General features: G+C 38.9%; 1 protein-coding gene across 1 annotated transcript; it reads left to right on the top strand.

Annotated features, from left to right (window-relative positions):
* Nucleotides 1-1,121: 1,121 nt before the first annotated feature.
* Nucleotides 1,122-11,532, top strand: LOC116330532 (probable E3 ubiquitin-protein ligase HERC4). The gene is made up of 23 exons (XM_031752880.2): nucleotides 1,122-1,392; nucleotides 1,489-1,609; nucleotides 2,718-2,794; nucleotides 3,764-3,985; nucleotides 4,083-4,174; nucleotides 4,540-4,670; nucleotides 5,605-5,729; nucleotides 5,814-5,887; nucleotides 5,968-6,083; nucleotides 6,210-6,269; nucleotides 6,434-6,539; nucleotides 6,746-6,941; nucleotides 7,058-7,206; nucleotides 7,318-7,434; nucleotides 7,629-7,727; nucleotides 7,822-7,992; nucleotides 8,080-8,220; nucleotides 8,388-8,554; nucleotides 8,659-8,725; nucleotides 8,823-8,893; nucleotides 9,835-10,018; nucleotides 10,149-10,251; nucleotides 10,561-11,532. The coding sequence occupies exons 1-23, from the start codon at nucleotides 1,167-1,169 to the stop codon at nucleotides 10,776-10,778; spliced, it is 3,033 nt and encodes a 1,010-aa protein (XP_031608740.2). The 5' UTR covers nucleotides 1,122-1,166; the 3' UTR covers nucleotides 10,779-11,532.
* The last annotated feature ends 427 nt before the right edge of the window (nucleotides 11,533-11,959 follow it).

Genomic DNA, 11,959 nt, shown 5'->3' with positions numbered 1-11,959 from the left:
CACAAACGATTTAAACAGTAAGTGGATGGAGCCTCCAAGCTCATTGATACAGCTGCAGATGCAAGATGATCATATTGGGAATATCTGCTCTCAGCAACGTCATACAGAGCCAAGATATATGTTATATATGAAATATAAAGTATATTTTTTTTCCAGGCATAATTGTTTTATTGCACACTGCCAGGCAAAGCTTAACAGTAACTGCTGTTATACTTATTTCATCTGTTATTGATGTTTTATAATGAGAGAAAGATGCCGAATACCTTATTATTATTAGTATTATTATTATTTTAAATGTATTTATTTTTTTAGCATAGGGAAGGCCAGGTGAAAGGGAAGCAAGGTCAGGAGCATTGAAGGTGGACTGAAACTGTTATGAAGCTTATGCATAAGTTCAGTAAGGTAGATCTATGATGTCTGTCTGCTCCCAGGTGTTCTCGGCTCAGTCTATTCTTCACATCACTTCCACTTTTCCACGCTATCAAGCTGTTTGTGACATCACTGGTGGTCTAGTCCAATCGCCTTCGTGCAACCCACCTACTCCCCATCACCGCCTATCATCACTCAGGCTCCATTCAAGCCTCCGTCTTTACCTCCACCACCAGCGTCTAGACTCCGGGGAATCCTGCTCTAATGCCCATCACAGCTGGGGTTCTGTTATGCCAAGACGGGCCATTGAAGTGTATACGCCAAATACCTCTATCGAAATTATATACATCAATAAATCATGTTCTTTTTAGAAATCTCTCCTTCATGATTTTTGCCAAGCCTTTAAATTCATACAGTAGTTAGTTTTTTCTTCTTTTTTTTAAAAAAAAAAAAAAAAAAGGTTTGTTATATAAAAAGTTGATACCAGCTAAACGCAGTATTAACTTTCCCATTGCAACATGCAAACATGTTGCAATGCAAACACTTCTTCCTCTGCATGTGAAACGAAACACAATGAAAAGCTACACAATCGACCTCTCCTTATTATTGATTATCTATTATCAGTTTTACTTTCGTTTCGTTACTTTAACAGATCAGCTGACTCGTGTTATTGTTTCCTTTCCGGATGCTGTTCTGCGACATATCTAGGTTTAAGTTTCTAAGTTTCGTTTCTGGCTGACAGACTGCAGAGTGACTCAGTGAGGATCAGCTGTCGCTCCCAAACACACTCAGACAACATGTTTTCCTGGGGAGAGGACTGTCAGCGCGGGTTTTACGTGAAAGACGGCTCCGGTACCGACAGCACGACCACGCATGATGGAGTTCATTATTTAAACCTCAGCCATCACATCGCGGATCTGTCGGCAGGTCGAAACGTGCTGGCTTTCGTTAAAAGTAATGGAAACGCGTTCATTATCCGCACAAACGAGAGCAAGGATGGGAGAAGAGTGAGAGGCAGGCAGAGTGAGTATCGGTGTCACTAACAAGTTCACTCTGTGCTGCATTTAACCGAACTGTCTCCACTCACACCTGCTGTGTTTGTGGCTTGTGAATCTGCAGAGTTTGTGAAACACAAAGAGAAGATAGAGGCTGTGAGTTGTGGCGATGATGTGGTCGCACTGCTGTCTGAGAGCGGCAAAGTCCTCTGTGTGGACACGAGACACCCACCCTTCACTCCCAGGTAACAAATACAGATGTGCAAACTTTTATTATTATTATTATTATTGTTGTTGTTGTTTTTATTGGTCCTGTGAGAAGGAGTATTAGTACCACGTTAAGAAAAAAATATTATTAAAAAAAGTCGAAAATGTGTCGAAGTGTAGAGATGACAGCTGTTTCAAGACAAACTGCCAGGGCTGCTATAGACTACCTTTTACAAAATGCTTTTTGTAGATGAGTTAGTGAAATCGTACAGAGTCGGTTTAAGTTACAAGAAATTTTTTTCCTTACATAAACACAGTGTGTGGATAAGTATAAAAGCTGCATCTGGTCAGAAGGCAAAAAACACACACACAAACTTTCAAAAGTTGGCAATTTGAATTTGGTTTGTAAAAAATGATATGGCTGACAGACTGATGCTGAGAGATATCGATGTTCACACCCTCAATAAAGAAGATCAGAATGAGAACATTGTACTATTATTATGACATAAGCACAATGAAACTGTATGCTGTCCCAGTCGGTGCAAAGAAAATTAAGAAAGCAAAGAAAGCAATCTAACTTTTCACAAAAATGTAAAAATATTATATAAAATAGTTTCTAATAATTAGATACAGTATAAACAGTATATATCTATTCCAGCTCTGGAATATGTGATGATTTTCAGTCTGTTTGTTTTGGCTTTTTTTGTCCTGTACCGCCCTCCTGTGGGTACCCAGGTGATGTGCTGGGTGGGTGTGTCCTTCAGGATCCTGCAGGCTTTACTATAGTCTGTAGAGCTCCTGATCACAGCAGATGAAATATTTCTACAAAAAGGCAGCCCATCAGCTTGTTTTACTAAATCATATACACAAGGAATTTTGTATGAGCAATGGCAGTTTGTCTTGAATCAACAACTGTAATCTCCACATTTCTCCCTTTTTTTTCTCAAAATAGTGTTTCAAGTTTAATCTTGAAATTTCAACTTTATTTTCAAAATTGACACAATTTCTTTTTCTTAGTGTGGTCCTAATACTCCACCGTAGTCCTAGGAGTGTATACAGTGTGATTCATGTTTATTTGGGTTCACAGTTAGCGCTGATAAATGGCTGTTTCAGCTCTGTTCTCTTCTTCTGCTCTTTCTCTTTCAGGCCACTGGAAGCTTTTTCTAACAAGCAGGTTTCTCAGGTTGCTTGTGGGAGTCAGCACTCAGTTGCACTGACCAAAGGTACAGTAGAATTTTGCAAGTGCTACAGATTTTTAGTTCAATTCAGTTTTATTTATATAGCACCAAATCACAACAACAGTCACGTCAAGGCACTTTATGTTTTAAGGTAAAGACGTTAAAATAATAGAGAGAAATCCCAACAGTCAAAGAACCCCTCTGAGGAAGGACTTGGTGATGGTGGGAAGGAAACACTCCATTCTAACAGGAAAAAACCTCCAGCAGAACCAGGGTCAGGGAGCAGCAGCCATCTGATTTTAGCTTGTTATTTAAACAAGCTAAAATAATTAAGAGACCCTGAGTCAGTCCATCCAACTTACAGAAACACATTTGATTGCACTTCATAATTATATGGACCCCAAGGTTGTAATTTCACAACATCTGTCATGTAGTTCATGTTATTTGTCTTTGTATACATGTCAATATAGGTATACATTCCTCCACATATTTTAAACTGTATAATTATAATACACATGCACGGTACAATTGTAAACAAGACCTTGGCCTGACCAAATAAAGGTATCAATCTATCTAATGAGTAATTGGAGTATTTTAGGGCTAGGAACAAACAATATTTTGCATTCTTTCATTGTAATTTTGCAGTATTATTAAAGGCCATGACAAGTCATTTATTAAGTCACACAGAGCATAAAAAGAGGAACTTGGGTTGCCAAATGGCATCCAGATGTGCAGCCACTGTGGGCAGGCTAAAGCAGTTTATTGGTGCACCCAAAATAAGATCGATTCATTTAAAGCCTAGAAGGATGGGTGAATTTTACACTTGAGTCTCACTTTCTCCATCAGGTACACTTTACCTTTTGTGCATACCAGCATTTATATATGAAATCTGAATTGGAAATTTTATTTCCATTTTATTCATTGGTGGTCATGACATTAAACATAAACTCTGAGTAAAAGTACAAGCTATCAGGAGGGAGAGTGTTTCACAGAGACATGCTGATTCTCCCACAGATGGTCAGCTTTATACGTGGGGTCAGGACTGCAGGGGCCAGCTGGGTCTGGGTACGAGGAAGTCTGTCTGCAGATCACCTCAGCATGTCCCATCACTGTCAGCGATCCCCCTGATCCAGGTCGCTGCAGGAGGAGACCAGAGTTTCGCCCTCTCTGTCTCTGGAGGTGTTTTCAGCTGGGGGAGAAATGACTGTGGACAGCTCGGGCTGGGAGACACAAAAGGTACTGTGGCTTTAAAATAAATGTCCGAACTTTATTGTATGTTAATGGGCATTATAATCTGGTAACATAATAACACTGACAATCCTTTTTCTTATAGACAGACACACACCAGCTCCTGTTCAGTGTTTGAATACGAAGAAAGCTCAGCGCATTTCCTGTGGACAGGACCACACGGCCATTCTGACAAAGGTTAGTCAACAGGAGCATTTTGATGCTCTCCTTTCTTACTAATATATTTTGTAAAGAATGTGGATTTACACAAAAAATTTGAAATTATTCAAGAAATGCAAAAAAAAGGATTTTGAATGTTGTCTCAAAACATACTTAAAAACATCTTCATATAGAAGTTACAAGTTCTAAACATGAAAAAAGAAAGCTAAAAGAGAATGAAAAGCTCTGTGGAGTTTGATTTTGATGCTGTACTTACCACTGGGACACAAATTTAAAAAACAACTTCTTAATTCCTTATTTTTTGAAAACACATTAAAACAGTTGTCATGTAAAAGTAAATGGCTGTGGGACTTTACGCTGTAGTTGTGTGTTTGGCTCCTCAGCATGGTGCAGTGTTTACATTTGGCTCCGGTCAACACGGACAGCTCGGCCACAACTCACTACGCAACGAACTGCGTCCTCGACTTGTTGCAGAGCTCTGGGGGGCAAAGGTCACCAAGATTACATGTGGACGGTACAACACACATACTGCTTAATTCATGAAATATTCAGGCTATTTTGAATATTTTTCATGTTTCACATCAAAGATACAGAGGTTAAAGTTTTAAAATGTATCCCAGGAATTATTATTTTATATAGAGTAAAAAAACAAAAAACAAAAACAAAGCTAGGACATTTCACTGACTGTTGTGACCTAATGTGAACAGGATGCATCCTGACCCAAGATCTGATCCTGCAGAATCAGTCTCATCCTTTAAAAAGTCAGCCATGTGCAGCAATTATACATTTTAAATATATCACAATTCTCTTAGAGTAAATTTTTTATATAGAGTTAAAAAAAATTAAAATAGATTAATTTAAAGATCATTGGCAGCACGGTGGCACGGTGGTTAGCACTGTTGCCGCACAGCAAGAAGGTCCTGAGTTCAATTCCAACATCAGGCCGGGGTCTTTCTGTGTGGAGTTTGCATGTTCTCCCCGTGTTTGCGTGGGTTCTCTCCGGGTACTCCGGCTTCCTCCCACCGTCCAAAGACATGCAACTTGTGGGGATAGGTTAATTGGATAAACCAAATTGCCACTAGGTGTGAATGTGCGAGCGAATGTGAGTGTGAATGGTTGTCTGTCCTTGTGTGTTGGCCCTGCGACAGACTGGCGACCTGTCCACGGTGTACCCCGCCTCTCGCCCCATGACAGCTGGGATAGGCTCCAGCGCCCCCCGCGACCCTGAAAAGGAGAAGCGGAAGTGAATGGATGGATGGATGGTTATACAGTTACATGAGCATGCCAATGTAAAACACCATAAGTTATTATATTATCATTGAAGAGAGTAACAGATATCACAGACAACATCAAGCTGCTTAAATAAAAAATGCTTAAAGTAAAAGCAGTTAGTAAAGTTTAACTATGGTTTTTAGGTCTAAATATTTTGTATATTATCATCTACACAGGAATCACACTTTAGTGCTGACCGAATCCAAGCAGGTCTACTCCTTTGGTTGTGAGAATCAAGGGCAGCTGGGACATCGAGAGGAGAGTAATCCATCTGTGCCGCTGCCTGTTCGACTGCCACAGGGTAACTACACCTCTGATAATAAACAACTTGAGGATGCAATTAACTTATCTAAGAAAGAAGTGACGTGTTTACTTATCATTTCAGAGACCAGTGAGCTGAAAATCAGAAACATCTTTGCAGGAGAAAACTGTTCATTTGCAACATGTTCATCTGATGAGGTACTGACACTAACACATGAAGTACAGACTGTGATGGGAGGAGGTGTGAATATGTAAACAGTCACTGCTTTCCTTCACAGGGCATTCACGAGGGTTCAAACACAGACTGTGGCATTGCATCACAACACTGTCTTGATAACATGGTTGACAAATGGATCACTGAATGTGATTTAAAGTCATGGAAAAAGATTAAACAGTAAGTATGATGCACTGGCAGTCACAGCTTGTTGATTTGCCTGGTGTTGTATGGTTTCTGTCATTCAAATTATTTGTTTGAAAACATTTTTTTCTGCAATTGAATGAAAATATTAAATCTTCACAGGGAAATCTACGGGGCGTTTTCCTCTGCATCCTGTCTGAATAAAAGTTTCCTTCAACAAAGGTAAATACACAGTTTCTGTTCACCACATTCTTCTTTTTTCATTTCAAAGGTGGGAGATCTGGTGTTTCAGGATTGAAAGAACTGAAATATTGTTTTAGCTGGTAATTGTTTGCTTATGGATAAGTGCCATCCTTATATGTGGAGTTTGTTCTTTGTCTTCTTAGCGGTGATAAACATCACCAAACTTCACTGAAGTATCACGGCTTGAACCTAAAACATGCACGGCTTGCTTTCAAGAAACTGGTAACAAAGGACAATGTTCAGGCAGAGGTATGTTGCTAGAATACATGTAATCTGTAGCAAAAGGTTTTTTTGTTTGCTTGTTATTTTATAAATATCCTACTAATAAGTTGAGGAATCAGCATCTGTCCATAATTTATGAATTCCCCGTTCTTCTGCCTAACGAAAGACACATGCAGCAATACCTGGACCTAACTGCTGCTGATCGATTCTTGCAATCCTTGCCAAACTAACAGATTGAGGCTGCTGTGCTACACCTGCTTCCTTCCCTCGACCAGAAACCAGTTGGAGTGGAGGGGTTGAGAATCTACCTTCTTCTCAATGAGCTTCTGCATGCAGTGCTGAAACACACACGGCAACAGAGCATAAAGCTCACTGAGGCGGTAGCTGGTGCAGTAACAAGGTTGTCGAATGAAAGTCTTAAGATCATAGGTACTGTCACAGCTGTCTACATGATATCACAATAATACTCTTTTTAATCTGGAAGGTGACAAAGTGCTCAAAGTTTCATGGCATGTCCTTTTCATCTGTTCTCTGTTTTTCTTCAGGTGACTGGTGGTCCTCGCTGTCACCCTCCACCATGGTGCGATACGTTAAGGTGTGGAAGCAGGCCCTATCAGAGATCCTGTCCTTTAAACCTGTACCTCGCAACTCTGGAGTCAGAAATCTGCTGGTAGTCCTCCAATATATGTACAATGTTAGTATAAATATCCTAAAACAGTCATTTCACTCATTCCTAAACTAAAATGTAACCCTTTCTCTGCCTTTTAAATGATGATAAATAGATAATAAGATGTTCTGTTGTTAGGCAAACAGCAGGGTTGCAGAGTCTCGAAGGATACCCGAAAGTGATTTTTGTGTGTCGGCTGATGAAGAATTCCTTTTTGAGGATTTGCAACATTGGCTTTTACAGTCACAACGAAAGGTAAAATGTTCTGGTCTGAAGTAGTGTGTCTGTGTGTAATCTACTGTGTCATACTTTGTTATTCCATTCTTCTAACCTTTGGTTCTGTCACTTTTTAGTCAATACCCAGTGTTCAAATAAACAACATGAAAAAATGTATGTTTTTTTTATGTGCAATCAAACCTTAAAGTTCTCTATGGGTTTTTTCCTTTCAGTATTCACATGCTGAGCCTCTCATCCTGTGCAAGTTCCCTATTGTGATGGATCTGCAATCAAAGAAAACAGTGTTTGACATGAATGCTTACCATGCCAAGGTAAAAAACCTTCCAAAAACTGGTGTTTATGTGACATAGAATATTTCTCCCTCTTTGAAAAAGAGTAAAAGTGACATCATTCACTTTATTTCAGATTACAGAGGCGACGAAAGTCTTTATGAATTTTTGGGTGACATTTGGTTGCTATCCCTCAGTTTTCGAAGACTTTCTCTTCGTAGTGAAGCTGAGGCGAGCATCAGTTTTGGAGGACACTATTGAAAAACTGGCTGATACGAATCACAGAGACTACAAGAGACCACTTGTGGTAAACACAGCAAGGCACAGATAATATTAAAAACTCGTGCATTCACGCAGTTTTGATCTAAACTTTTTTTGCCCCTTTGTCTTGTAGGTCTTCTTTGATGGAAATCGTGTGATCGATGAGGTCTACAAGAAAGACTTTTTTTATGAAGTCTTTCATGACTTGGTCTCAGTTGAATCTGGGATTTTCATGTTCAATGACTCTGAAACACTAGCATGGTTCTCCTCAAAAGTAAGCCTTCCTATGGATTGGAAATAAGATTAGACACAGAATTTTCTGAGTCTTTTAACTGATTATAATACCATATAACTAACAATAGTTCAATACAGATGATAGTCATCAATACAGTCTTCGACAACTGACTTTTGATTTAAATTTGTCCCCACCATTGACACCAGGCACCTCAGGAAGACCAGCGTTTCTTCCTGTTTGGAGTTCTGTGTGGATTGGCCTTGTACAACCACTGCATCATCCACTTACCCTTCCCACTGGTGCTGTTCAAGAAGCTGCTTGGTGTAAGGCCTTCACTGGAGGATTTGATAGAATTCAACCCAAGTGTTGGAGAGTAAGGCAGAAAATTTAATAACAGTTATATTTACTTCACACAAATTTGTAGTTTTAGGTGTTGATTGGTTCCACAAATGATCCTAAACTATATTATGTTTACAGGAGTCTGCAGTACATCCTGGAGGACTACCATGATGATGACTTGGAAAACCTGGACATGTATTTTTCGGTAGGCGTTTTCCACACAACTTAAATCAAAACAGTTTTCAAAATGGTCTTGGGATACCCAATTCTTAAAGCAGTAAAATCTTTTTTTTTTTCAACAGATCAACTGGGATGGGAAAGATATTGACCTTGATCCTGAAAGTCCTGAAAAATTGGTGACAAGTCAAAATAAGTGAGGACAATTAAAGGTTATTTTATAACATGTTTTTGAAAAGCAAACTATTAATTACTAATATACTAATACTAATTATCCTGCCAGAGAGAAGCTACACATAATAAAAAGTCATCACATAAAAGAATATTTAAATTTAGTAAATTATTTCTTTGTTGTAACAGTGCTTCTTGGAAAGAATTGGCATGCTTTTTTCCACTAAAATGGGATAATTTTTGTGCACATTTGTGCGTGGCGCCCATTTAAACATACCAGATCTTCGCACCTGATTGTGCCAATCAAGGCACATTGATGGAGTGAGCCCTAGCACCACCTCCAAATTTGAAGGCCAAAGCAGGGGATATCGGAGACAGGTGAACCAAGAAGACAACACCACAAAATTTTACTGTATGATCACAGGGTCAAAGTGTGGATAAAACTAGGTTTTGGTGGAAACAGTGTGATGTGTGCCAGCAAATGATCCAATCAATCCAATAAATAACACCAGACAAGAGCCAGTAGCAGAATAAGCTGTTTGGCATTAGCAGAGATGATCTGGAAAGTTTGTCATGGATGAAAGTCACATGCTCAACTCTGCTGCTCAACCCACAAATGCATTTTCCTTGCAAATGTGACATAATTTGAGGGTGAATAATTAGGCTTTCCAATAGTATAAGTTTGTTTGCCAAGAAGCATACTTACAACAAGGACATAATCAACCAACCAATTTCCTTATTTTTACTGCTAAGGTTAGAAAAAGTAACAAGGTCCAGTGCATATTCTTGCGATACACCACCCTCAGTTTGCATGTTTATAGGCAAGTAATTTAAGCAATTAATGGGAAATGACCATGGCAGAGATATAAAGCAACCACTCTTTAAACAAAATGGAACAGAACAGTTCATGATTTGACCAAAGTGTGGATGTGTTTTTTTAAATCACTACTTTTATCTGCCAAACAGGAAGGAGTTTGTGGATGCCTATGTGAATCATGCCTTCAACACATCAGTGGAGAAGGTGTTTCAGGAGTTCAAGAGAGGCTTCTTCCTGGTGTGTGAGCGGGATTTGGTGAAACTCTTCAAGCCAAAGGAGCTGCAGGAAGTGATGGTGGGCAAAGACTTCAGTGACTGGGAAAAGCTGAAACAGGTAAACAGCTGTCAGTGATACAAAGATGTAATTTGTCTGCAATTCTTTTATCACATCCTTGTGTATGCTTTGATTATAGTTTAAATGAATTATTTTCAGTATATCTAACAGCCTCTTTCACTATGATTAGAACACACATTATGAAGGTGAATACAGCGCAGACCATCCCACCATACAGATGTTTTGGGAGGTTTTTGATGAACTGACTGAGAACCAGAAGAAAGCTTTCCTTTGTAAGTATTTGATTTGATTTTTGTCATAAAAGTTAGTCAAATTTTAACATGTAAATTGGAAGTTACGTTACTAATCTGCTTTATTAGCAGGAATTTACCATTGTAAATTTGCAACATTGCTTCATCACAGTGACTACTAAAGTTTAGATCACTCAAGAATGTTTTGACATTTGCTAATCGATGCAGTGAACATGTGGTAGGAAACATCAGTTGCACTGCAGCTGAGGTTGTGGATAAAACACACCAACATGCAGAAAAGTAAACAAAAACTCACGACATTCATCGAGTTCTGTTTTTTTCCTCTTCTAGGGTTTGTGACAGGATTTGACCGGGTGCCAATTCTCGGTATGGACAAAATCAAGATGCAAGTCAAAGTTAAAGAAGTCGAGGACCTCTCCTATGACCAGTACTATCCTGAGACACACACGTGCTTCTCGACCTTGGAGCTGCCGTTATACTCAACTAAGGAGATCGTGCAAACCAAACTCACAGAGGCTCTGAGCAACAATAAGAGGATCCATAAGTGATCAGCATTATACGCCAGTTTTTTACTGTATTGAACAGTAAAAAGTAATTGTTGACCAAGCCTAGCGTTTGCAGTTACTGAAACATACTTACTGTTACTGTCATGATCCTGCATCTTCTACCCAGCGTTTTCTCTTTTGGACTTTTGGTTTGGATTTATTTAACAGTCTGAGGTTGAGATCTTTGCCCCAGTTCCCTCTTGGGTGTGTATATATTGTTTCCGTCTCGCTCTGTCCAGTGTCATGACCTCATTCATTCTCTGGCTGTGTGTTCTGCCTGTTAGTTTAGTTTCTAGATTCTCCCAGCTTGGTTTCATGTACTTTTTAAATCCAGCAATAAAGCTGCATTTTGAGTTTAGTCTTGTCTCTGAAAGTCTGCATTTTGGCCATGACAGTTACTGGAACATTTAAGATTTATGATGATGACATGACATCTATGTATGTGTGTATATTTTTTTTTAAGTGTAAATAGGTAATACTAGATTATACAGTTTGGAGGAAGTCTGTCAGTATTTCATAGCTTTTCACCTAAATGTTACAGCTCAGAAAATACACAAAATAACTGCACTCACTAAATCATAATCAGCTACACTTATACAATGTTGCCAATGTTAACATATGTAAGTAATGATTTGCAACATTTTATGAAAAACTTTGCACTATGTAAAAAAGAATGTTAGTTTTCAACATAAACTGCACTGTTCTGTTTTTCAGATGTGGATTTACTATTAAAGTTTTACTTAGAGTTACCTGAAAAGTGACCCACTTTGCTCATTTCCTTCTCAATATTGTTATTCTTGCTTCAAAATAATCCAGCCTCTTCACTTTAAACCAGGATCGCTCTGTTTGGCTGCTTCCACAAACAAAAGATTTGAACAATAGGTGGGTGGAGTCTCCATCCTCAGCCACAGCTGTGTGCCCAAGATGATATTTGAAATACCTGGTCTCACTGACATCATACAGAGCCAAGAGTTTAAAGAAACAGTCTGGAACAAAGTACTTACAAACTTTTGGCTCACAGCGATTACTTGTACATATAATGACACCATTATCTGAATCTTAGGTCATGTTCAATATGAGCATCCATCATTGTGATGGTATGTATGACAGAAAATAAGGAAAAGCACAAATGATATCTTGCACACCTGGCATACTTAACAGTTAACAGCTTCATGCATTTTCTT

The sequence above is a fragment of the Oreochromis aureus genome, linkage group 7 (assembly GCF_013358895.1).
Source record: "Oreochromis aureus strain Israel breed Guangdong linkage group 7, ZZ_aureus, whole genome shotgun sequence".
Lineage (NCBI taxonomy): Eukaryota > Metazoa > Chordata > Actinopteri > Cichliformes > Cichlidae > Oreochromis > Oreochromis aureus.
This window is presented reverse-complemented; position numbering and strand designations above follow the sequence as displayed.

Excerpts from the sequence above, each read along its gene's own strand:
- LOC116330532 (XM_031752880.2), top strand. The coding sequence starts at position 1,167 with ATGTTTTCCTGGGGAGAGGACTGTCAGCGCGGGTTTTACGTGAAAGAC. Across the intron at positions 6,270-6,433 it reads AAAAGTTTCCTTCAACAAAG|CGGTGATAAACATCACCAAA; the intron begins GTAAATACACAG and ends TTGTCTTCTTAG. Across the intron at positions 7,993-8,079 it reads ACTACAAGAGACCACTTGTG|GTCTTCTTTGATGGAAATCG; the intron begins GTAAACACAGCA and ends TTTGTCTTGTAG.